The sequence below is a fragment of the Juglans regia genome, chromosome 15 (assembly GCF_001411555.2).
Source record: "Juglans regia cultivar Chandler chromosome 15, Walnut 2.0, whole genome shotgun sequence".
Lineage (NCBI taxonomy): Eukaryota > Viridiplantae > Streptophyta > Magnoliopsida > Fagales > Juglandaceae > Juglans > Juglans regia.
The window spans coordinates 2,368,665-2,394,287 of record NC_049915.1 but is presented as its reverse complement, the minus strand read 5'-3'; the positions used below and the strand labels follow the sequence as shown (position 1 = coordinate 2,394,287).

The window sequence follows — 25,623 nt, the reverse complement described above, 5'->3', positions numbered from 1 at the left end:
TAAAAATATAAAATAAATATTATAATATTGATTAAATATTTAATACGTATCAAAATACAACATACACATCATGAAAATTTTTTACCAAATAAAGAATTAAAAAAGTGGCCTCTTTTTTTTCCTCAACAAGATAAGCATAGCATAGATTAAAACTAAGCGGTTACAAAGATATAAAAATTAGTAAGTTGAGAGTCCTCAACAATCATCTCAGAGCAAGCAAAAAAAAAAACCAAAAAAAAAATACAAAGAGAAAAATAAAAAAAAGCAGATTAATAAGCTAAAAAATTGACTCAAATCCATTCCCACGAGGAGAAGCCGCTTTAAAGCAGTTTTAATATAGTCTAATAAATAGATTATAAACCTACGACTAAAAGTTGTAGGTGAGGTGGCATGTTGCGTTTTGCTGATTTGGTTTGGCTTAAGGAGACTATCACGACCACTTTATCTTGATCGTTGGTTAGGAAAAGAAGGAACATAGGAGAATAACAACGTGTAGATGAGCCCATACATCGGCGTAGGACCGCCACCGACGGTGCTGGTGCATGTGGGGTAACGCGCCATGCTAAGAAAAAAGGGAACACTCAGATCTGAGAGATCCAAATCCACCCTAATGGTGTCGTGCGTGGGGGCGGAGGACTCTTCTAGGTACAATGGCTCACACGTATTGTAAGCCGCGCGTGAGACACACGCACCACACGTTTGGTCAGTTTTCTCCTATTGTCCGACAGATCGACGACTGAAGGATTTAATGGAGGAGTGCGTGGCGGTCTAGGAAGGCCGATAAGCAACAGATCTGGACATCTTCGTGCTATTGCCGGAAAACTAAAAAGCAAATGGGAAAAACACCTATAGACAAAGCCGGTAGTGGCTGGACAATCAGAAGGGGAGGAGATGAAGCTCCACCCCCAGAGATGCAGTGATAGTTGGCTGTGGATAGAGAGAAAAAAGATTGGAGAGAGAAATTCAAAAATGTTTGGGGAGAGATGATAATTTTTGGTTTTAAATGAAATTTTAAATATTAATTTTAAATATTATTATTGTTTTGAGATTTAAAAAAAGTTGAATTATTTATTATATTTTATATAAAAATTTAAAAAAATTATAATAATAAAGTGAGATATTGTATTTGCCTCCAAACTTCCAAAAAAAGGAAGAAAAAAAAAGTGGTCTCCTATCCTAGTAATAGTAATTCTGTTTCATAACTGGTGTAGGTGTCTTGTCTCAGATCCACACTCAACGCCTTCATTTTCTCTCTTTTTACGTTTACGTAGAAACTCCTACTACTGCTACAACTTCCCATATTCATTTGAAACATCTTTCATCCCCTCCCCCTCTCTCTCTCTCTCTCTCTCTGCTTTTGGATCCAAACCGAGCAGCTATGTCTTCCACTGCCATTGAATCCACTGCTGACACCCTCTCCAGGCTCGGCATCAACGCGGATTTCGCCTCTTCTGCTCCTAATTTGCACAAGAACCTCCAACTCCTCTCCTCGGGACAGGTCCGTATGCCACATTATGTATGGTTATCTGAATCTTTTGGAGTGTATTTTTCGTTATGTTTTTGGTTGGTTTTGATTTGATTATGGTGGTTGTGTGAGGTAGATTGAGCTGGCGAAGATGCTGTTGGAGATGGGGCAGAGTCATTTGTTTGAGCATTGGGCTGACCCCGGTGTCGATGACGAGGAAAAGAAAGGTTTTTTCGATCAGGTACCTGTGTTTTTTATTGCTTATGTCTTAGCATTTTGGATTCAATGGAGATTTCGGTTCTTTCCTGTAGGATTTGTTCGAAAACAATCAACTTTTTCCTTCTCTATCTGGTTAATAGTATGTGAATTCTTTTGGAATTGGTACTGACATTTTCGAGCGGAATCGGAGGAGTCCTGGTTTGAAATATCTTGTTCTGTTTCTTTATATCATAATTCATGTACATTTTAAAAGTTTATTCCTCGAATCTGCGTAAAAGTGTGTTTAATAAGAGGAATACTGTGGAGTCAGAATTGGGTGGATTTTAACTATAGTATGAATAAAAGGAATATGTTGCGTTTGAGAGTAAGAACTTGGAACACTTAGGTAGAATGGAAGGCTGGGAAGATGCGTCGGCAATTTGATCTATAAACAGCAACGCCTGGTTCGTGAGTGAAGTGCGAACCTTCTTTTTCGTCCTTGCAAAGAGTTTCTAATTTAATCCATTCTTTTCTCCGTTAAGCTCTGTTATTGACTTTCTAGACTGATCTTTAACAATGGCCCTGATCAATTTTAAACTAAATTCGTGGCTTTCCATTCTTCTTCTAATTTCAATTTTATTACAGGTGGATCGGCTTAATTCAAGCTATCCTGGGGGTTTGGCATCTTATGTTAAATCTGCCAGACAACTCTTAGCAGATTCACAAGCAGGAAAGAACCCTTTTGATGGCTTCACACCTTCAGTAAGTCAATATATGTTTTATATTATGACATAGGATTATCTTACATTTCACAAGGTCTGGTCTTCAACATAAAAAGGCACAAATAACTGGCATTTATGCTCGTACACTAGTTTCTACACGACATAAATGCATCTTACTAATAGAAATATCATTTTTGACGTCTCAATAAACTGGAATTCTGTTACTTCGAATTCCACTTCAATGCATGAATTGCCACGCCTTGCACTCAGGCATATGTTTTGAGGCATTATTTTTACTTTTTGTTTCTGTCTATAAACCCTGTCCACCTGCGGCACTTGTGGTTTGAACTCACTTCTCAGACTTGAGGTCATTTGGGAATCACGATGAGTGACAAGATGCATTCAATTAGCTAGTGAGTATAACCATCATTAATTGATTTTTTTAGTAATTAAGATATAATAAAAACGGATCTAGAAAATCTTGGAAGCTAGAAATAGAAAAAGTGACACTGTTGTGGACCACTATCAAATGATACAGGGTGTTTTGAAAGAACTTCTTTAGGTCCATCACCGACTTCTCATAGTCTTCATAGCCACATGCATTTCTCTCCCCCCAAATAGACCACATTAAACAAGACAAGATCATTTTCCACAATAATGTGCACTGACTACTGAACTGTTCCTTCCAACATGCTAGGGTATCTACCACTCGGGAAGACATTACCCAATCTATCCCAAATAGCCCAAAGATTGTCTTATATATAGTACTAGCTTCCGTGCAATGAGATAAAAGTTGATCTATTGTTTCCCCCATCCATTTACACATACACCACCAATCATCAATTTCTACAACTTGACACTTTCTCACGTTATTCAAGGTAAGAATCCTCCCTAAAACAATTGCTTCAAAAATTTTCTCTCTCAGGGGTGCTTTATTTTGCCAAATAATCATCCTAGGAAAATAAGAGCAATCAGGAGCTAATGACATGTTGTAGAAAGCCTTTACTTCATTTACTTCAAACACTCCTTTCTTTGTGGGACCCAAAAAATGGATATTTTGGTTGCTCCTAGATCATGGCACATTTCTTAGAGCATTTGTGTCTTTACCAAACAATTTGATATACTGGTCAGCTTTTCTCAGTTAAATAGCTTTTGGGTTTCCCTGACAGCCCCTTGGAATATATGGGAACTTAATCTTGGCCATGCCTCTACACTGTCACCTCTCTCTCTAATCATTTGCTTGCTTTGATAATTGCACCCTCACTTGTAGTGCCCATCGGCTTTGAGTTTTTTCATTGTGAAACAAGCATTTTGCAATCTACCCACTAAACTACTAAAAGGATGCAATGTGCACCTTAGATAATGTATAACCATTAGGATGGATAAAAACGTAGGTTATGTGGCACAACTACTCGTAGCTTACTTGAGAGTGCTCATTGCAAAATTTCAATTAGTTTGTCAGGTATGAGCACCCAAAGAGAAAAGCTGCAACCGAACCCCCAATGTTTCGGTTGTTTTGGGAGTACATTTGTAACATTTCTACTTTTATAGTTGAAGTTCACCTTGGAATAAGAGTGGTAGTTCAGGGTGCAAAGTGTAATTACCCTTGAAAACTATTTTTTGATGTTTGTCAAAATCAAGAGTCAGTTATGCAGACCCGTTTGGTTTCACAGATGATTTCAACTCATCTTATCCCATCCCATCTCATCTCATCTCAATATCTAAACATCATTTAATCAATTTCAAATTTTTAAATTTTTAACTTTTTCATCTAATCATTACAATTTTCCCAAACTTCCAAACAAAACATAAAAAACAATTCTAACATTTTCAAATCAAAAAAAAAAAAAATATATATTAAAAAAATATATTTTAACAATATTTTAACTTTATAATATATTTTTTTTAACTTTTTCTCTTTCTTTTCCTAAAACCCCATAAAACATCTTAACTCAAACCATTTCACTACTATTCACAAACTATCTCACTACTATGTACAGATTTCTCATCTCATCTTATTGTGCTACGTGCGACAGTTATGAACAGTACGTGAAAAGAGAAAGCAAGAAAACACAGATTTAACGTTGTTCGGCAGAATGCCTACATCCACAGGAGCGAGGGTTGAATTTTCATTAACTGTCAAAAGTAGGGTTACATCATATGTATTTATACTAACCCTAGCCATACAGAGGTATTAGAAAATTCCAATAATACCCTTGTACTGCTTGGTATGCTACACTCCCCTCACTCCACTCCGTTTCACTCCCGGCATCAGTCTGCTTTCTCCGTATATGTGTTTCACTAGATATGAGCCACATACTACAACAATTTTCACCTTGGCGAATATCCACCCCTTAGGAGAAAGAAGAAAACATAACCTGGAACTTCACCTGGGACACTAGGTTGGGATGTCTCCCATCTAGCATCTGGAGACATTAATCAGGTCCAAGCAGTGCTTGAACTTATCTGTGGTAATAGGTTTTGTCAACATGTCTGCTGCATTCTCAGATGTGTGAACTTTCTCAAGCAATAGTTTACCAGAAGAAACCAATTCCCTGATCCTGTGAAACCTTACATCTATGTGCTTGGTCCTCACATGACACACCTGGTTCTTTGCCAAATAAATAGCACTCTGACTATCACAATGCAACTGAACTCCACCTTGCTAAATACCCAGTTCCTTGACCACCCCTGTAAGCCATAAGGCTTCCTTGGCAGCCTCAGCCACTGCCATATACTCTGACTCAGTAGTAGATAGTGCAACTAGAGACTGAACCATGGATCTCCAACAAATAGCCCCTCCCCCCCACAAGAGTGAATACATAACCTGTGGTAGACCTCTTGTCATCCAAGTCCTCTTCATAGTCTGCATCTACATATCCCATAACCGAAGGATCTTGTCTGCTAAACATGATGCCATAGTCTATAGTACCCCTCAAGTATCTGAAGATCCACTTGACTGCATCCCAATGTAGTTGTCTCAGATTTGATAGAAACTTGCTCACCACGCTGACAGCTTGTGCCAAATTCGGTCTTGTACAAACCATAGCATACATCAAGCACCCCACTGCACTGGCATATGGAACCTTTGACATGTCTTGCACTTCATCATCTGTCTTCGGGCATTGAGCGGTAGACAATCTAAAATGATTCCCAAAGGTGTACTCATTGGTTTTGCATTATCCATGCTGAACCTCTCCAACACTCTCTCAACATAGCTACGCTGAGATAACCATAATCTCCTGGAAGCTTTGTCACTGCGAATCTCCATCCCAAGAATCTTTTTGGCCTTTCCCAAATCCTTCATGTCAAATTCTCTGCTCAACAAAGTTTTCAACTTGTTGACCTCACTCATACTCTTCGTAGCAATCAACATATCATCCACATAAAGTAACAGAAAAATAAATGAATCATCATCTAGGCTTTTTACACAAACACAACAATCATACTCACATCTCCTGTAGCCAATCCGGATCATGTAGGAGTCAAATCGCTTGTACCATTGCCTCGGAGACTGCTTAGCCCATAAAATGATTTCCTCAATTTATAGACCAAGTGTTCCTGTCCAGGTTGACTGAACCCTTCTGGCTATACCATGTAAATCTGCTCCTCCAAATCACCATGAAGAAAAGGCTGTCTTTACATCATCTGCTCCAACTGCATATCAAAATGTGCTACCAAACCCAACAGTGCCCTAATGGAAGTGTGTCTGACCACAGGGGACAAGATCTCATCAGTCAACCCTTTCCTTTGTGAGTAACCCTTTGCTACTAAATGAGCCTTGAACTTTTTACCCTTTTTTTCTGATACTGCTTCTTTCTTCTTATACACCCATTTGCATCCTATCACTCTCTTCCCTTTTGGAAGCTCCACCAACTCCCATGTCTGGTTCTTATGTAGGGACTCCATTTCCTCCACCATAGCACCCATCCATCTACTTTTCTCTTGGCTGTGTGCTGCCTCCTGAAAAGTAGTAGGATCCCTGTTACTAGTAATGAGTGCATAAGAAACCAAGTCTTCAAAACCATACCTGGTAGATGGCCTGATAGTGCGTCTGGGCCTGTTTGTAGCTATACTATGATGCTGCTGATCCTCTGAGCTAGAACTCCCTGCATTCTGAGCATTGCCTTCTCTATCATGGGTCTCTAGCTCCACCTGCACCACAATCTCATTGTTGCTGCAATTTTCTGGCACCTGTTTCTTTTCTTCTTGAGTACGCTGCAACATGGCTTTCTCATAAAAAACCATATCTCTACTGATCACCACCTTGTTTGCCTTCGGATCCTAGAGCTTGAAGCCTTTCACCCCTTTCTGATACCCCAGAAAAATACACTGTCTAGACTTCATATCAAGCTTCTATCTCTCCTCACTAGAAACATGCACGTAAGCTGGAGATCCAAACACTCTCAAACTATAGTTTACCGTGCTGCCTATCCATACCTCCTCTGCTACTTTCCCATCTAGTGCTGCCATACGTGACCTGTTAATCAAGAAACATGCCATATTCACTACTTCTGCCTAGAAGTTCTTTGCAAGCCCTGCATTCAACCTGAGACATCGAGCTCTTCAGCTATTGTTCTATTCATCCTTTCCGCTGCACCGTTCTGTTGTGTGTCTTGCGTATTGTGAAGTGTCGCTTAATCCCATGCTGCTCACACAACTCCGTGAACTTTGAATCTGTGTACTCAGTACCATTGTCTGACCTGAGGCATTTGATCTTCCTCCCTATCTGGTTTTCTACTTCAGCTTTCCACAACTTGAACTTGGCAATTTTTTTTGACTTTTGCCGCATGAAGTACACCCAAACCTTTTGTGAATAGTCATCAATAAAACTCACGAAATACATATGTCCTCCCCGTGATGCTACCTTAATGGTCCCCAAACATCTGTATGAACATAGTCAAGAATCCTCTCTGTCTTGTGTGTGCCTGTCTTGAACTGCACCTTATTCTGTTTTCCAAGAACACAATACCTGCAGAAATCAAGCTTGCATGTTTTGACACCCTGCAATAGATTTTTCTTATGAAGCTCCATCATCCTACGCTCACCCATATGACCTAACCGCATATGCCACAAGATTGTACTATCTGACTCAGACTCTGCGGTTGCAACTCCACCTACAACTGTGGTACCTAGCAGTCTATAAATATTTCCTGCTAGTTTCTGCCCCTTCATCACTGTCATGACACCTCTACTCACCTTCATTTCTCCACTTGCAGACTTGTAACTTAACCCATTACAGTCTAAAGTGCCCAATGAAATCAGATTCTTCCTTAAATCTGGTATATGTCTAACATCACACAACATTCTAACAACACCATCAAACATTTTAATTTTGATATTCCCTATTCCAACAACTTTGCATGAAGCATTGTTACCTATCAGAACAGAACCAGAATTTACTAACCTGTAAGTGTCAAACCAATCTTTATTGGGTGTCATGTGATAGAAGCATGCCGAATCCAGTATCCAAGAATCTGTGAGATGATCTAAACTGCATGAAATAGAACTCCACTCCACAACTCCACTCTGCTTCACTCCCGGCATCAGCCTGCTTTCTCTGTATATGTTTTCTACTCAATATGAGTCACATACTACAACACATCTGCGTAACCAAACGAGGCTTATAGTTATTATTTCTAACTTAACTTACTCAACAATGAAGAATGTAATTACTTTTGAGTATATATAACTTACTCAACAATGAAGAGTGTAATTACTTTGAGTATATAAAGTAATCATGTTCATATGTATGTCTTCTGTTTGATGGGGACATTACCTTGCATCCTCAATCTTGGCCACTTCATCCATTCATGTTCTCTTTTTCAACAGAACAATAAATCTTGAATAATGCATGAGAAAATAATTTTTCAGGTTCCAAAAGGTGAGGTTTTGACTTTTGGTGATGAAGACTTTATCAATTTTGAGGAGGCAGGGATCAGAGAAGCCCAAAAGGCTGCATTCGTCCTTGTTGCAGGAGGGCTTGGGGAACGTTTGGGATACAATGGAATAAAGGTAACTATTCCTTGATTATATATGCACTTAGTTTTTTTGGTGGATCATAAGGTTCTAATATTTCATCAATCTAGACAACCAACGTATTCTATAAAAATTTTCCTTGACCATCAATTGCCTTTCTTTGAGCTTGAATTGTCTTCTTTTTAACATATTTTATTTGTAATGTATCCAATCATTATCTCTCACTAATAATCCATTGATCTGTATTTTATTATGTCTTATTATGTTTCCAGATTTTCTTCCATTCTAGCCCCAATTTCCAGCAATTTAAAATTCTTATAAATATGTTTGTTTCTCATTGGTATGCACGTTTCTTGACACAATACTCCCTTGAAATCAGTCAAGGCTGGCATATTGTGTTCTTTATTTATATTCAAATTTTGTTGCTTGTATGTCTGTTTGTGTATCTATCCCATTGCTGGATTAGTAGACACATGTGACCTTAAAAAAGAAATTTGGATCTCATAGTTAATATGACAAACATTTATTGTGATCAATATATATATATTTTTTAATAATTAATAAGAGATTTATTACCAAGAATAGGCATAGCCCAAGTACACAGGAGTTATAGAGGAAATACCTACAGGCTACATACACTAACTAAAGAAGACAGAAAAGACTAAAGTAAATCCAGAAATTCTTCACCATTCATTACAATAGCCTTAGCTCACAAACATAAAGTATTAAAGAAAAATTCCCTAATTTCTCCCATCGAATGTTTTCTATCTTCAAAGCACCTCCCATTCCTCTCCAGCCATAAACACCACGTCAAGCACAAATGAATCATTTTCCAAATGGCAGCTATACGTTGTCTCCCCTCTACACCTCTCCAACAAGCAAGTGGATCCACCACCTGCTTAGGCATCACCCAAGCTATACCCATTCTACCAAAAATCTTGTTCCACAAAATCTTAACCACCTCATAACGAAGAAACAAGTGGTTTACTGATTCATCATCTTTCTTGCACATGGAACACCAATCTAAGACGCAAAGTTAATGCTTACATAAATTTCTCGTGGTCAAAATTTTATCAAGAGACACTAGCCAACAGAAGAAAGCCACCTTGCTAGGCACCTTAACTTTCCAATGCTTTTCTAGGGGTAGTCACAAACACCTTGCGAGGTGAACGTCTTGTAATAGGAATGAACCGAAAATCTGAAATTTTCTGCATGAATCCACAACAAGCTATCCTCCCTACCTTGAACAATCTTCAACTCATATAATCTACCAAAAAAACCAGAGATTACATTTGCTTCCTAGTCATGCACATTTCTCACAAAATCAACATTCCATTGAGGACTATTATTCAAAAAAGAAAAGGGATCAGCCACTGCTGCATCTTGGTGCCTTGCGATCCTAAAGAGTGAAGGGAAGACATTCTTGAGTGCTGAATCGCCACACCAAATTTCAAGCCAAAAATGTATCCTTGATCCATCCCCCACCTTAAATTTGACATGATTATCAAACTCCCCCCAACCCATTTGAATGGACTTCCAGAATCCCACCCGATACGCTCCTCTTACTTCATTAGAACACCAACTCCCCCACATTCTCCCCGTATTTAACATCTATCACATTTTTCCATAATGCATCCCTCTCTATATGATATCTCCATAACCATTTCCCAAGAAAAGCTTTGTTACAAAGCCTCAAATTTTGCACTCCTAAACCTCCACTAGAAACCGGTTGACATACCTTATCCCAACTCACCAAGTGAAACTTCCTTTCCTCCCCTTTACCCGCCCACAAGAAATTCTTAAAAATATTTTCAATTTTAATTGCTACCCCAGCCGGTAAAGGGAAGAGAGAGTGGAAATATGTAGGAAGATTAGACAATGTTCTCTTTATCAAAGTAATTCTACCCCCTTTAGACAAATATAACTTTTTCCAACTGGCGAACCTCCTCTCAATCTTCTCTATCACCCCATCCCACATCATAACAGATTTGTGAGGAACACCCAAGTGAAGACCAAGATATCAATGGAAACGCAGATATCTTACACCAAAATATTAGCCAAATCTGAAATATTCGAAATGAAGTCCACCTGAACAATTTCAGACTTGGCTAAATTAATTCTAAGGCCTGAAACAACTTCAAAACATAACAAAAGAGCTCTCAAAGACCGAAGATGTTCTTGATTGGCCTCACTAAAATGAAAGTGTCGTCGGCAAAAAGGAGATGTTAGACTTTTAAGCTACTTCGAGACTCATTGCCCACCCCAAAACCGACAAGAAGCTTCCTTCCACCGCCGCTTCAATCATTCTGCTCATGGCATCCATGACAAGAACAAAAAGGAAAGGAGATAGTGGATCTCCTTGTCTCAATCCACGTGAACTATTAGCAGATCTCCGAATATTTATTGTGATCAATATTGGTGCCAATATCTTCGCCCACTGTCTTTCCAACTTGCAGGTGGCTCTTCCAGCAGAAACGGCCTCAGGGACATGTTTCTTACAGTATTACATTGAGTCTATTCTGGCTCTTCAAGAAGCTAGCTGTAGACTCGTACAAGGTCTGTCACCTCCCAATGGTAATTGTGATGCAATATCAGGAGAATGTGCGTAGAATGTTATCTTGGTTATTTATTTTCAGTTTTTCGTGATTTTCTAAGGACTATTTGCTATTGATTCTATGTATACTTCACAGCAAAAATATCGGCAGAAAATTTAGGTATTGAGAGGACAAATTAACTCTGAAACTTGTGTTGATGTGCCATAAAACCATACTACACAAAAATTTAAGGTGGCCACTGGGAAGAAAACAAGACATACTACCATCTCCTGGGATGCCTTCTAATGATCTGTAATATTTTCCTTTCTCTCCTAGAGTTTCTCTTTCAGATAATTCTGTTGAATGCCTGGACTTAATAGCGGCGCAATGTATGATCAAGTTGGTTAAAACTTTGAGAAGTAGCTTCATATGGCAGACTCAAATGAACATTCAAATAGCAGTTGAAAATTTGAGGTTGCTTTTTGCTCCACAAAATGGTTCAGAGTAACCCAGATTTTTTATTAAAATATTCCACCTTCTGAATGTTGCCTAGATTTAGAGCATCCAAAGAAGCTACTATTAGAAATTTTAGGATTAGAAAGTCATTTCTTTCAAGAAAAGTGCTAATCCCTATTTGATCCAAAAGTTCTAATGGAAGAAAGATTGAATGAAGTATTTTTACCTCAGATTCCAATCTTTCTTCTGCTGTTTGGTTCATCTCTTTTATTTGCTGCAAAAAGATTTGTGACATCTCCATATAATAAGGCACCAATTAGTTCCTCCGCCTCAGCGAGGGTGATTCAATAAAAACTCTTTTTTCAAAAAAAAAAAAAAAAAAGGCACCAATTGAATGATGCGTTTTTAAGGAATGATACTGCAAGAATTGCTAATCAGTTGATTGAAAGCCAGTTCGTTTAAATTAAGTAGAAAAAATTTGGAAATGGGAACAAATGTGATCCCCACTCCACTAGTTTTTCTGCCAAAACACTCATTTATGTCACTTGATACTGTCAAGCATCCTATACCTCAAGAAACAAACTGAAGCTCCATTTGATTCTCGTCCATATACCACAAAAACAAGGCTTATTATCTGAGTTATGGCCAGTGTAGGAGGATCCATATTTCCCCACCATTAGCTTCTTTAGTTTCTCCCAACTTCCTTAGCATCTCTCTTATTATGTATTATCAGATACTGTACTCAACTCATGTAAGCTTAGTCCCAAAAAATTCTGCTGGGTTGCACGATATCTTTATCTACTACTTGGGGTGGCTACATCAATCCTTTATCAACAAATTTCAGTCAGCTGGATATATCTTTGTCTGCAACTCTGCCATTTTAAGCTCATATTTTTGTTGAATCAGAGCTTTCTTCATTATATCTATCCTAGTCTTAGTTGACTCCCTTGCCCCTTTCACTTGAATTAATTCAGTTTTTCTCAGTACATTGATTGATCTCCTTTGCACACGGCAAACCACCTTAAGTGACTCAGTCTCACCTTTTCCTTAATAGGTTCTATCTCCAACTCTGAATAGATATCTTTATTTCTTATTTTCTCCTTCATGGCATTCCCACTCACCTATATTAATGTCTCATGTGATTGGTTATTGGGTTGGGTCTCACTTAGCTGATGAAGACTAGTAAATGAGGGCAATTATTATTTTAAATTACTTTATTTATTTTCATTTCTGTTTCAACTGACAATATTGCCTTTTATTTTTGTAGGTGGTTGTCAAACACGTATTCCTTTTGTTATAATGACATCAGATGACACACATGCACGCACCGTAGAGCTTTTAGAATCAAATTCTTATTTTGGAATGGAACCTGCACAAGTAAAACTTCTAAAACAGGTATTTGACTCATTTTGATGTCTTGTGGGAGAAAGCTCATTATAGTTTTAGAATGGCTTCATAACCCCTGGGTGTTGGATCAAGTGGTAAGCGCCTTGGTGTTGGTGATATGCTCCCTCTAGGTCGAAGGTTCAAACCCTTGAGTGTAAACAATTTTTAAGGATCATCGGACTGAGGGATTTTCCCTTGAATTACCCGAGGTGCACTTGCGGGAAACTCCTTGCCTTGGGCTTGTGCATCCTTTGGATTAGTCAGGAATTTGATTCCCTGACACCCAGTGCCAAAGTTTTAGAATGGCTTTGTTGGGCACTAATTTCACCATTTAATACAGGAAAAGGTTGCATGCTTGGATGATAATGATGCCAGGCTTGCTGTTGAACCCCGTAACAAATACAGAATTCAGGTAGCCATTGCATTTAGTATAACTTGATAAATTTGTTTAGCCTCATATTAAAATATCTTGATGTCTCTGTAATCTCTTTAACCTTGGAACTTCATTGCACATGTGTTCACTTGACCCTTCTCTGTTTGTGTTAGACAAAACCTCATGGCCATGGTGATGTGCATGCACTGCTCTTTTCCAGTGGCCTTCTGAAAATATGGTAATTATTAAGAGTTCACCTAGTCTCAGGAATTTCTTTTGCATGCTTATGGATTCATATCATGTTTCACTTTATAATTCTACTTCTGCCTTGGTCTACTTGCTTGAATACAAATATAAGATCTATGCATGTGCTTTCACACGCATCTCATCCTGGCTGATGCACTTAAAAAAAAACCCTTTGGAATTCTAACCAATAGAAAGCAACTGCATAATAGTGAAACTATAGCTGGTCACTGTTCTATATGTGAAAAATCAAAACATCAATTTGAGCCTCAAAATATCTGTTTATTCAAATTAGAATTTAGCTCTTATTTCAAGTAACATTAATAGGTTGTTAAGATGGGACAATTGGTGATTGAATCCAAATGTTTCATCTTGTCTAAACTTAGTGAGGGTGGTGTACGAGTAACAGAGAGAAGTTGGAAAACAGAGCACTCGGTGCTGCTGGGGTACTCTTCAATCCAGTGGCTTTTGAAGGTGTTGGAGGAGTGCTTGCGTGAGGGGAAGAAGGAGGTTTATTCGGCAACTCGGAATGGATTCTCCAGCATTATAGCACAACGATGCGAGAATAGGAGAGGGAGATTCATTGAAATATCGGAGTATAATCAGGGAGGGAGGATAAATGTTATTTGTGTTCCTGAGGGTGAATACGGAAGGGGATGGAGGCAGTTGAAGGTGAAGCTGAGTGAGTTAGGAATGGATGGCTCAAGAAGGGTTGGTGGGCATGAAGGAGGATGGCGGAGTTTTGGTAATGGGCCACTGAGAAACAACGAAAGATCATACAAGGAGGCTCTGTCCGTGAACATTTACCAGCGCCAGGGAGGTGAGAAATCGCGCGATGGAGGTATGCGCGATGGCGGTGGAAACCGAAATACAGAAGGTGCGGAAGGAAGAGGACATCGGCCATGGCAGCAGGAAGGAGTGCTGCATCCGAACTGTGCGTCGAGCCATGCTTTGTGTCAGGAGATGTGGGAAGTCAGAAGGCGGTTGGCGGATTTGCAGGGACAGCTACGTTCACTGCAGAGGGATGTGGCGGTAATAGTGAATTATGTTGGGTCTGTTAAGGAAATGGAGGATACGGGGGTTATAAAAGGGAAGGAGAAAGTGAAGGATAATGGGCTGGGTTATCTAAATAAGGCCCAACAGAAAACTAAACACGGAAAGGGCTGGGTTGAGTGGAGAAAGAAACGTGGGCCGTGGCGGCCAAAGACAACCCTTAGTAGCCCGCCCGCATTCGCTTGGGCTGATGAGGCAGGGCCTTCTAGGCCTGCTGGACAACAGAGTGTTGGGCTTGGGCCTGGGCAGGCCCAACCCAGGAAATCAGAGTGTCTCGGGTCAGAACCCGTGTCTTCGGGTTCGTGCCCTAACCTTCCTCCACCCGAGCTGAGCAGCCTCGGGTTCGTGCCGGATAGCCAGCCGACGGCACTGGGTCAGCCGCCGATAACACAGACGGTGCCGACGGTGGCAGAGGATGCCGCCGATGAGATGATGCCGGGTTTCTGTGCGCAAAAGGCGCTGGTGGGTTTCGAGGAGCCTTTTTCTCCGCCATGCGAGGGACAGAACCTGCTGTTGAAGGGAGTTGGGGTGTTCTCGACGCCGATGGACTTACCAGTGAGACATTTGGAGGAGATTGAGGTGGATGAAGAGGGGAATGAGTCGGATGACTTAATGCACTCCGTGGAGGATGAACTTTTCATCCCTGAGGCTTGCGGTTTTGATGAACTTTCGGTGGGGAGTGGTTTTCAGGATAATAAAGTGGGGAACCCAATCCCATTGAACTTTTATTTTCCAGATCAAGTCTCAGATTGGGTAATACACAAAGCAAAGGAAATTCAAAATGTGGTAGGGATAGCGTGTGATGGGTATGAGGAGCAGTTCATAGCTTTGTTAGCTGCTTTGGAAGCTGGGCACCGCCAAAATAAGAAGGGGGAATCGAAGAAAAGCCGGGAATTGAAAAGATTGATGTGGTCGATGAACTCGGAAGGTGGTTCTAGTAGGAATAGGGTAAAGGGGAAGGGGCTGAATGTTTCCCAATGAAGCCCAAGATTGTTTCTTGGAATGTTAGGGGCCTCAATGTGGTAGAGAAACGTCTTCGGATTAGACATTTAATTCGCGAGTGGAAAGCTGACATTGTATGTCTTCAGGAGACAAAAATGAATATGATTAGCAGGAAGATTGTGAGAAGTTTATGGAGCAACATATATGTGGACTGGGTTTATTTGGCCTCTTCAGGGGCATCGGGAGGCATTGTGGTGATGTGGGACAAGAGAGTGGTGGAGAAAGTGGAGGAATATATAGGGAGACATTTGATAGCCTGTGCTTTTAGATGTGTATCAGATGGCTTTTTGTGGGCTTTTGCAGGTGTATATGGGCCGAATCAAGATTCAGATAGAAACATGCTGTGGGATGAGATGGTAGGGGTGCATAGTTGGTGGGAGCTCCCTTGGTGCATTGGTGGGGATTTCAATGTGGTTCGTTTTCAAAGTGAATGTTCTAGAAGTAGATGATTGAGACCAGCAAGTTTGGAGTTCTCGGAATGTATCTTTGACTTGAATTTGATCGACCTTCCACTTGTTGGGGGTGTTGCAACTTGGTCAAATAATCAGACTTGGTCCCGGCTGGACCGTTTCTTAATTTCACCTGAGCTGGAAAGTCATTTTCCGGATATCTGGCAAACAAGTTTGGTACGCCTAGCTTCAGATCATTGGCCAATTTTGCTTGATTGTGGAGGTATTCGTAGTGGTAAAAGGTATTTTAAGTTTGAAAATATGTGGTTGAAGTCTGAAGGGTTTGTGGATAGGGTCAAACAATGGTGGAGATCGTATCATTTTGAAGGTACACCTAGCTACATTTTTGCAAGTAAATTGAAAGCACTAAAAAGAGACCTAAAGGAGTGGAATCAGCATACTTTTGGCAATGTAGAAGATAATAAAAATACCAAGTGGAAGGAAATACAGGAGTTAGAAAGATTACAAGAAGGGAGACCACTTACTGAGGAGGAACAAGCTCATAAAACTATGCTGGCTGCAGATATTGAGAGAATAATTCTACAAGAAGAGATATCATGGCGCCAGAAATCAAGAGCCCTTTGGTTAAGAGCATTGGTAGTGGTTTATGCATCTTCATATGCAAAATCATCATTTTTGAAGAATTATTTTGCATATGAAAAAAAACTCCCACATTGGTTTATGCATCTTTGAATCAAATAATAATAAAATATTATTATTTTTTATTTTTTATTTGTTTCCTAAAATTATTTTTTTATATATATTTTACAATTAACATCCACTTTGTATTATCAACTTAATACAAATTTTATGTATCAAAATCATCTTAATATAAATTCTACAAAGTTGATTTTAAGGGTAGGAGAGAGAAAAAAATAGTAAACTAATGTTTGAAGAATGAATAGTGCTTCTTCAAATTTGAAGAAGCACTATTTATAGCTATGCAAAAATTTAAAGATGCATAAGCTAATGTAGATGAATTTAAAGACATATTCTTTAAATTTGAAGATGAAGATGAAGATAGAGAAGCCACTACCAATGCTCTAAAGGAAGGGGATCGGAACACAAAGTTTTTTCATAAAATGACAAATTCTCATAGGAGAAATAATACCATTGAGATGCTGAAAATTGAGGGGGTCGAGTGTAGAGAAGAAGAGGCTATAAAAGACCATGTGGTAAATTTTTTTGGTGAGCTTCTTACTGAACAAGTGGGATGGAGGCCGACTTTGAATGGGTTGGTTTTTGGTACTATAGAATTGGAGGAAGTCGCAAGGATGGAAAGGGCTTTCGAAGAGGAAGAGGTCTATGATGTAGTAAAGAAAATGGCAAAAGATAAGGCCCCCGGTCCGGACGGTTTCTCCATGGGTTTTTACCAAGAATGTTGGGAGGTGATAAAGGGGGATCTCATGAAGGTGTTTCAAGAGCTTTTCTCGGTAGGCAAATTTGAGAAAAGCCTCAACACCACTTTTCTTGCTCTAATCCCTAAAAAGGTAGGGGCCTCTGAGATTTCTGACTTTCGGCCTATTAGTCTAGTGAGTGGCACGTACAAGATCATTGCTAAAGTACTTGCTAACCGTCTAAGTGGGGTATTGGGACAGATCGTTACTAAGCCCCAAAATGCTTTTGTGAAGGGTAGACAAATACTGGATGCGGTTCTAATTGCTAATGAATGTCTGGACAGCCGTGTGAAAGCGGGTAGCCCAGGGTTGATGTGCAAGCTAGACATGGAGAAGGCATATGATCATGTTAATTGGGATTTTCTTCTATATCTACTGGGTAGGTGTGGATTTGGAGAAAAATGGAGGTCATGGATTAGATGGTGTATCTCCACGGCAAGATTCTCTGTGTTAATCAATGGCAGTCCAGAGGGTTTCTTCCCGAGCTCTCGTGGCTTGAGACAAGGGGATCCATTGTCTCCATTACTTTTTGTTATTGTTATGGAGGCACTAAGCAGGATGATTTCAGCCTTAGTGACTAATGGTTATATGTGTGGCTTTCAGATTGGATCGGCAAGTAGGGGTACCACTACCATCTCACATTTATTATTTGCAGATGATACGCTTATTATGTGTGAGGCTGAATTAGATCAACTGAGGGCTGTGAGGGCATTGTTGCATTTTGAAGCAGTGTCTGGTTTAAAAGTGAATTATGATAAATCTGAGTTGGTGCCTATTGGAGAGGTTCAAAATTTGAGAGTATTGGCTGGCATACTGGGTTGCAAGATAGGGTCTCTCTCTATGAACTATTTGGGATTACCTTTGGGTTCAGCCTCGAGGGCGATTTCTATTTGGGATACAGTGATTGAAAAAGTAGAGAGAAGATTGGCAGGTTGGAAGAGAATGTATCTGTCAAAAGGGGGCCGGATTACGCTTATTAAAAGTACGCTCTCTAATCTACCCACTTACTTCTTATCCTTATTCCCTATACCGGCTAGTGTAGCGGGACGTCTTGAGAAGATACAAAGAGACTTTCTGTGGGGGGGTCTAGGTGAAGAATTCAAATTCCATTTAGTCAAGTGGGAAATGGTGTGCCGTCCGATCTCCAATGGTGGTTTGGGTATTATAAATTTGAGGATGTTCAATCGGGCACTACTTGGCAAATGGTTGTGGCGGTATATTAAGGAACTGGATGCCTTATGGAAGATAGTGATTGAGAACAAATATGGTAGTCTTGAGGGGGGTTGGTGTACTAGAGATGTTCGAGGGGCCGCTGGTAAAGGGCTATGGAAACACATTAGGAGAGGATGGGTGGTTTTCCATCGGCATACAAGATTGCAATTGGGTACAGGTGCAAAGATCAGATTTTGGAAGGATGTTTGGTGTTCCGATAATGCTCTACAAGACAGGTTTCCTACACTTTTCATGATTGCAAATGCTAAAGATGCCATGGTGGCGGAGGTAATGGAAGTTGAAGGTAGAAACATCCAATGGAATATCAATTTCTTGCGGGCAGCACATGACTGGGAGATGGGTAGTTTTGTAGATTTTTATAGTCTTTTATACTCTTGTCGCCCAAATACCCAGCATACAGATGATTTGTGGTGGAGTCCAACAAGGAAAGGGATCTTCACTGTTAGCTCCTTTTACAAGGTACTTACACAAGTTCCTGACAGACAATTTCCATGGAGAGAGCTTTGGCGCAATAAGGCTCCTCTCAAAGCTTCTTTCTTTGTTTGGACAGCGGCTCTGGGGAAGATACTTACTACGGATAATCTAAGGAAAAGAAACATAATTATAGCTGACTGGTGTTGTATGTGTAAAAAAGGGGGTGAATCGGTGGATCATTTACTTTTACACTGCGAAGTAGCCATGACTATTTGGGATGCGGTGTTTAACAAAGTAGATTTAGCGTGGGCTATGCCAGAAACTGTGGTGGATGCTTTGGCCTGTTGAACCACAATTGGAGGTGCGAGACAGATTAAAGAGGTTTGGAAGATGATTCCAAACTGTATTTTGTGGTGCTTATGGCAGGAGCGCAATGAGAGGATTTTTGAAGACAAAGAGAGATCATTAGCGGAGCTAAAATTGTTATTTTTTAGGACCCTATGTACTTGGGCTAATGCTGTGGTCTTTAATGGCACAGATTTTCATGAGTTTTTAGTTTCTAATGCTCCCACCTAATTAGGATGCGGGCATTAGAACATTTATTTGTAATTGACATTTGGCTGGATGAATATATACTTATTTTACTCATAAAAAAAAAATATTTTTTTTCAACATTGACAGTAACTTTCGTCCTAAACTTTTCTCTTTTTTTGAAGTTTAACAGCCTAAATTAGCTTTTGAAATTCATAGTACTGGATAAAATCTTAATGTCCCATGATATGCTTCTATATCAAGTTTGGCTTGGCAAAATGCACTTCCATGATTTTAATATTGCTTCATGACTATTTCAGGCATGATGCTGGTTTGAGATGGGTTCTGTTTTTCCAAGATACAAATGGGCTTCTGTTCAAGGTTTGTTGCTTCAATGTTTCATTGTTTTGTCTATACAATTCTTATTATTCTTCAGGTTGTGATTGATTTCAAAATCAATGTGCTCAACATTGTTTACTTGTTTGAATGTAGGCAATTCCAGCATCTTTGGGTGTAAGTTCTACCAGACAATACCATGTTAACTCTCTTGCTGTGCCACGCAGAGCAAAAGAAGCTATTGGAGGAATCACAAAACTTACTCATGCTGATGGTATTTTGCTATTGTATTGAACCCATATTTGATTGTTTGTAGTTCATAATTATAGACTTGCATCATGGTTGTCTTCACCTGTAAGTTTTTTGGATGAAACGTTTGTGTGAGGCACGTACTATAATGTTTATTCTGTTGACAGATGAACACTAACTTAGAATTTTCCCAATGCTACTGAAAATCAAGTGCTATTGAGTTGTAATCACTATGCATGTGGCATCTTCACGCTTGTCAATTGAAAATCACATCAACAATTTATTTATCACCAAGATCAAGTCCAGTGTAGGTCAATGGAAATTTTGTTTCCATGGTCTGATGATGTTTACCTGATCTTCATAATGTTGCTTGTGGATGCTGGTCTCTTGCTTACAAGAACTTTGTTTTCCATGTATAAGTAACAAAACTAATGCCATTGAGCCATTAATAACAAGAAAGGAAATTCAAATTTTACATCTTAAATGTGTGTTTGCGTAAACATTACTATTAGGATAAATTGCTCTGTCATGGCACTTCGCATATTATCGTTTTAAGGATGTGCAGATTTATTCTTAAAATTTTTTATTTATATCTTTGTGTACAACATGTTATTTTACATGTGAAATTTATTGTGTTTTGTCCTGTAGAATATCGTTCAAATATGGTCTTAATCATTCATTTACAATTTAAATTGCTTCAGGGAGGACTATGGTGATCAATGTGGAATACAATCAGCTTGATCCTCTGCTTAGAGCAACTGGACAAGTTGATGGAGATGTTAATGACGAGACTGGCTTTTCTCCTTTCCCAGGAAATATAAACCAAGTAAGCTTCTGTAACAAACTCATCATCTCCACCATCAAATAAGATGTCTATCCCCTTTAATAGTCCTCTCAAGTTTCTGGTTTTACTTTAAAGGATTGTCATCCCTAAATTTAAACTGAGCACTGCTAGGCATACTGTAAAATTCACTTGATCTTTTCAGCTGCTGATGAAAATATCAATTAATTTTCTAATTTTTCCTACCTCATCATCAGGCAGGGGAACGGTGTGGGATATATCCTCTAAAGTACCTCCATAGAAAATGGCTAACATTGTCATATTCATAAATTTGGTTACACGAACATCATAATTTAGAACTAGCATTGAATATGGGACAGATGAGTAGTCTCTCGTTAATCCCTTTTTTCCATCTCTCTCCCCTTTCTCAGTGTGGATGCTTAAAGATTTTAGGGTTGTACTACCACTGACGCTGGACTTTTTGTCAGATGATGTGTGCTTGATTATGAGTATTTGTACTTATTAGGCTTCTCCATGTACTAGCTTAAGCTTTTGGGTCGTTTACTTTAACAAGGTATCAAAGCTTGGGTTTTTTTTAATCTTGGAATTGACATGTCAGACCTATTTGTCTATGTTTTAATCAAGTAATTGAGCCCATTTGTTTTTGTTTCAGTTGGTTCATTGAGCCCTTTTTTTGAGGTTTTGCTTTCATCCTTCCCTTTTTCAACTGAAAAATAAATTGTCGATGATCAGCACAACAGCAAAAATTCGCAGTTAGATCTTGCAAAACTAAGTTATACCTTTTTTCAAGCATTCTTCTTACGGCCAGATCCAATCTTCTTGTACCTAAAGAAAGGGGAAAGATTTCCAAGTTTTTTTGGGTATATTATCCCCTATTTGGTTCTTCACATGTGCAGTTTGTTGGCTTGTTTCTTACTTAACAAAAAAAAAAAAAAAAAAGGTTTGTTGGCTTGTTTCTGGATGGGGGAGAGATTGTAAGGAATCTGCATCAGTTGGATTTATGTTTTGTCATGATTTATTGTTGAACTACCAATCCTAACAACATCTTTCTTTCTTTTCTAATGGATATATTTCATGATAAACTTCCGGGACCATCAAATTTACATAAAGTTATTATTTTAATTCTTGATTTTGTTTTCATTTGATTGAGGTTTTGATATGTTGCACATTCTATTTGACGGAACATTTATATGCTTAGGCTTGATTAGTATGTTATTTTCCCCAGTTAATTTTGGAACTTGGTCCGTACATTGAGGAGCTTACTAAAACAGGAGGTGCTATAAAGGAGTTTGTTAACCCAAAGTAAACATTCTCTATTTACTTTTAAATTTTGGTTAGAAATTCTAAATTACTTGCTTGGTGATGCTAGTATTTGCTTAATTCCTTACAGTAATCAAGTTTTTCACAAAAAAAAGTTGTTTTTTTTTTCCTTGAATTGTTGCTTTAGTTGTGAATTGTTTCCGTCCTATACATTATATAGCCTGCCAATAGAAAAATGCGGGCTTTTGAATTTTTATTAAATTGGTAGAGTGACAATAATTCATCTCATTGATGTACATAGAATAGTCATATCTTACATTATTCTACGCTATAAAATTTCGATTTGTTGGTTATGATCTTCTAGCAATTGAGAAATGTCATTGTTTCTTGAATCATTTTGCTCATTAAATGTTGGGAATCAGACCATTATAGCTTAGTCAGACATAAATAGAAATTAGTTGGAAAAACTGTTGAAGAATCCACAGCACGCTTCCAATCTATGTGAATGTTCAGCCATATATTTGATGTTGCAAATTTGAGATAGCTCTGCATTTTGCCTTACCATGTCATCCATTCTATCTAATCTTACTCCAGATACAAAGATGCTAGCAAGACTTCATTTAAATCCTCAACACGACTAGAGTGTATGATGCAAGACTATCCAAAAACTTTGCCTCCATCAGCAAGGGTCGGATTTACGGTAATTTATGCTTTCCCGAGTGAGGAAATGGATTTTTAGCATGTTTAAAGCCGCTCAAAATCTGATTCTCTATTCCTTAAGCATGAGTCTTAGATGTCTAGAGGAACTTGGTATTTGTAATGCTATTATAAAATAGCTCTTTATTTATTGTTGTGGCATATTCTATCAAGGTATTTGCATCATTGTTGCCCTGGCCAACTAAATACCTGTACTATGATGAATAGGTGATGGATGCATGGCTTGCTTATGCACCTGTGAAGAACAGCCCTGAGGATGCTTCTAAGGTAAGAATATCATCACAACCCTTTTGGTTGTTCCTTGGAGTTACATGAATTTTATTCTGGAGGGTGGTTCTCAAGAAATAATGAGGTTTTTTTTATTAATTTTTTTTTTTATCAGAGGCAGACAAGTTAGTCGTTTGATGTGGTTTCATTTAATTTGTAATTATTTTCTTGAATTTAATTGAAGGTACCAAAAGGAAATCCATATCATAGTGCAACTTCTGGAGAAATGGCCATCTATCGTGCAAACAGCCTTATTCTTAGAAAGGTAATTAATATTTTAATTTTAGAGAATTTTTTTAGCATTATGAGTTGTGATGGTGACTGAGATTGATACATTAGACTGGAAGGGTTGAAAGAATCTGTGCACTTCAAAAGCGACCTCTTCCCCATGAATTCCACCTCAATACCAGGAGTTGTCAGTGTCATGCCAACTGGCATACATGTTCATTATATACCAGAAATGGCCATATTTTCATCCAACCTTTACACTCCTGTCAGCTCATTAATATATGCCATCTTCTTTAACGGCACGTTTGGTGCTCCCTAATATAACCAATGGCTAAGGCCAAAAGTTATATAATTATTGACTAGGTAATAGGACATCCAATTTGTACTCGGAACAACGAAATAATAAGAAAACTTCACCAGTTGGACCAGTGACCTGGATGATTTGGTATCCTGAAACCTGTTCATTGCCTTGAGTTTATTTACTTGGCTAAAGTAGCATTCTGATGGAGAATGATGTAGAGTCAAATTTCAGATTAGATATGGTAACAGTTCAAAGATCACACAGGATAGAAATAGGTAAAAGTTGTAGGAAGTAAGAACTATCCTTAGCCTTACTGGTGAGTTTCTCTATGATTCCCTTTGTCTTTCTGCTAGGCTGGTGTCCAAGTTGCCAATCCAGTACAACAGGTGTTTAATGGGCAAGAGGTAGAAGTCTGGCCTAGAATCACATGGAAGCCCAAATGGGGCCCGACTTTTGCAGAAATCAAAAGGAAGGTTTGTGGAAATTGCATTATTTCTCAGAGTTCTACTATGGTTATCAAGGGCCGCAATGTCTTTCTGGAGGATCTCTCTTTGGATGGAGCTCTTCTCATCAATGCTGTTGAAGATGCAGAGGTAAGCCAAGAGAAGCTGATAGCAAACATTGATTTGAAAAATGCAAATAGACACAGCTTGCCGATGTGGCAAAATTTAATGTGTTCTTCGTTTTCCTTTTCATCAAGGATATCAAAATAGATGCTATTTTCTTTACCATGTCAACATAAATGATTTTCCTTTAGTGTAGAAAATATCACCTGGTTAGTTCTAAATTTCGGAATTCCACATATATTTAAGATATACTTTCTCTGACTCACATGACACCTTCTCTGACCCATATTTGTTCTTAGATATACTTTTTTATTTTTTCAAAACCTAAGAAACTATTTGCATATCCTTTCATAACCATTTACTTTCTATTTATCTCATGTTTTCTGAAAATGGAGTCTTTTTCTTGTTATTTAAATGAACTTTTATTTTGTTGACAATGTCAATTTTTTGGCGTGTTTGCAAATGAATACCAGTTTAGCCTGGCATTATGTATGTTTTGAATGACAAAAGCCTTTTTAAACAGATAAAAGTGCGAGGTTCAGTGCAGAACAAAGGTTGGATCCTCGAAAATATTGATTATAAAGATGCTTCGGTGCCTGAGCAACTAAGAATCAGGGGTTTCAGAATAAACAAAGTAGAGCAGTTTGAGAAGAATTACTCAGAACCTGGCAAGTTCAGCTTGGAGCCTTGAGAGTGAGCTTATCCAGAGAGTTTTATCATATCACTTCTGAAGCCAGAAATAGAACTGTGTTTTGTTTTATGAATTATGATTCTTATGTATCTCATCCAATTGATCTAGTTCTAACAAAGATTAGATCCAAGCCAAACCCTTTCATAACAAAGTAAGCAATGATGTTGAATCTGTTGCATAGATTTTGTTACCCCTGGTATATCAATAAAAGTTCTTTGCCTAGTTTTATGAACACTTTTATTTATATTGTGAGAGCCAGATGCTATGTCAAAGTCTCTCACCTCATGTAAATTGACATTTGTGCAGAAAGTTCATGCTTCATTTGTAAGAGTGATTGAATTGGTTTCTTCGTTAGAATTTTAATTTGTTAGTTATCTGTTGGTATCTAATAAAGATTTGATGTGTCGCATGTATAAAAAAACTAAAATATGGTGTAAAAAGCATTACAAAAATAAATGTCTTTTAAACAGACAGATAAAAAAAACTTTGAAAATAAAAAATAAATTAAAAAATAAAAAAGTAAGAGGAAACAAAAAAAATTGTAAAACATAGTTTTATTAAATTAAAAAGAAAGGCTAAAGGCACAAAGAGATCTTACAAAATCAAATCTACAAACTAACATGATTTCATAGGATATGTTATATCTATTTTGTCCTGCTACGGGTCCCGAATTCGGGACCCAAGAATTGTCCCGAAAAGAGTAAATTTGTTTCTTCTTTTTTTTTTTCATGTATTTTTTTTAATCATCATAAACATTTTAAAAAAAAAATA

The 25,623-nt window shown here is 38.4% G+C and overlaps 1 protein-coding gene across 3 annotated transcripts; it reads left to right on the top strand.

The window, feature by feature from the left end:
* The first annotated feature begins 1,216 nt into the window (after positions 1-1,216).
* On the top strand, positions 1,217-25,180 carry LOC109012130 (UDP-sugar pyrophosphorylase-like). 3 transcript variants are annotated; one of them, XM_035685901.1, is made up of 17 exons: positions 1,217-1,498; positions 1,602-1,706; positions 2,309-2,425; positions 8,260-8,400; positions 10,821-10,920; positions 12,622-12,749; positions 13,081-13,152; positions 13,287-13,351; positions 19,756-19,816; positions 19,928-20,045; positions 20,722-20,846; positions 22,048-22,124; positions 22,677-22,782; positions 23,007-23,066; positions 23,251-23,331; positions 23,949-24,188; positions 24,685-25,180. In XM_035685901.1, the coding sequence occupies exons 1-17, from the start codon at positions 1,379-1,381 to the stop codon at positions 24,850-24,852; spliced, it is 1,884 nt and encodes a 627-aa protein (XP_035541794.1). In that variant the 5' UTR covers positions 1,217-1,378; the 3' UTR covers positions 24,853-25,180. The 3 variants fall into 3 exon arrangements, with proteins under 3 accessions (XP_035541794.1, XP_035541792.1, XP_035541793.1); XM_035685899.1 differs by having other exon boundaries at positions 1,230-1,498; positions 10,821-10,965; XM_035685900.1 differs by having other exon boundaries at positions 1,295-1,498; positions 10,821-10,938.
* The last annotated feature ends 443 nt before the right edge of the window (positions 25,181-25,623 follow it).

Excerpts from the sequence above, each read along its gene's own strand:
- LOC109012130 (XM_035685899.1), top strand. The coding sequence starts at position 1,379 with ATGTCTTCCACTGCCATTGAATCCACTGCTGACACCCTCTCCAGGCTC. Across the intron at positions 20,847-22,047 it reads TCCCAGGAAATATAAACCAA|TTAATTTTGGAACTTGGTCC; the intron begins GTAAGCTTCTGT and ends TATTTTCCCCAG. Across the intron at positions 23,067-23,250 it reads GCCCTGAGGATGCTTCTAAG|GTACCAAAAGGAAATCCATA; the intron begins GTAAGAATATCA and ends ATTTAATTGAAG.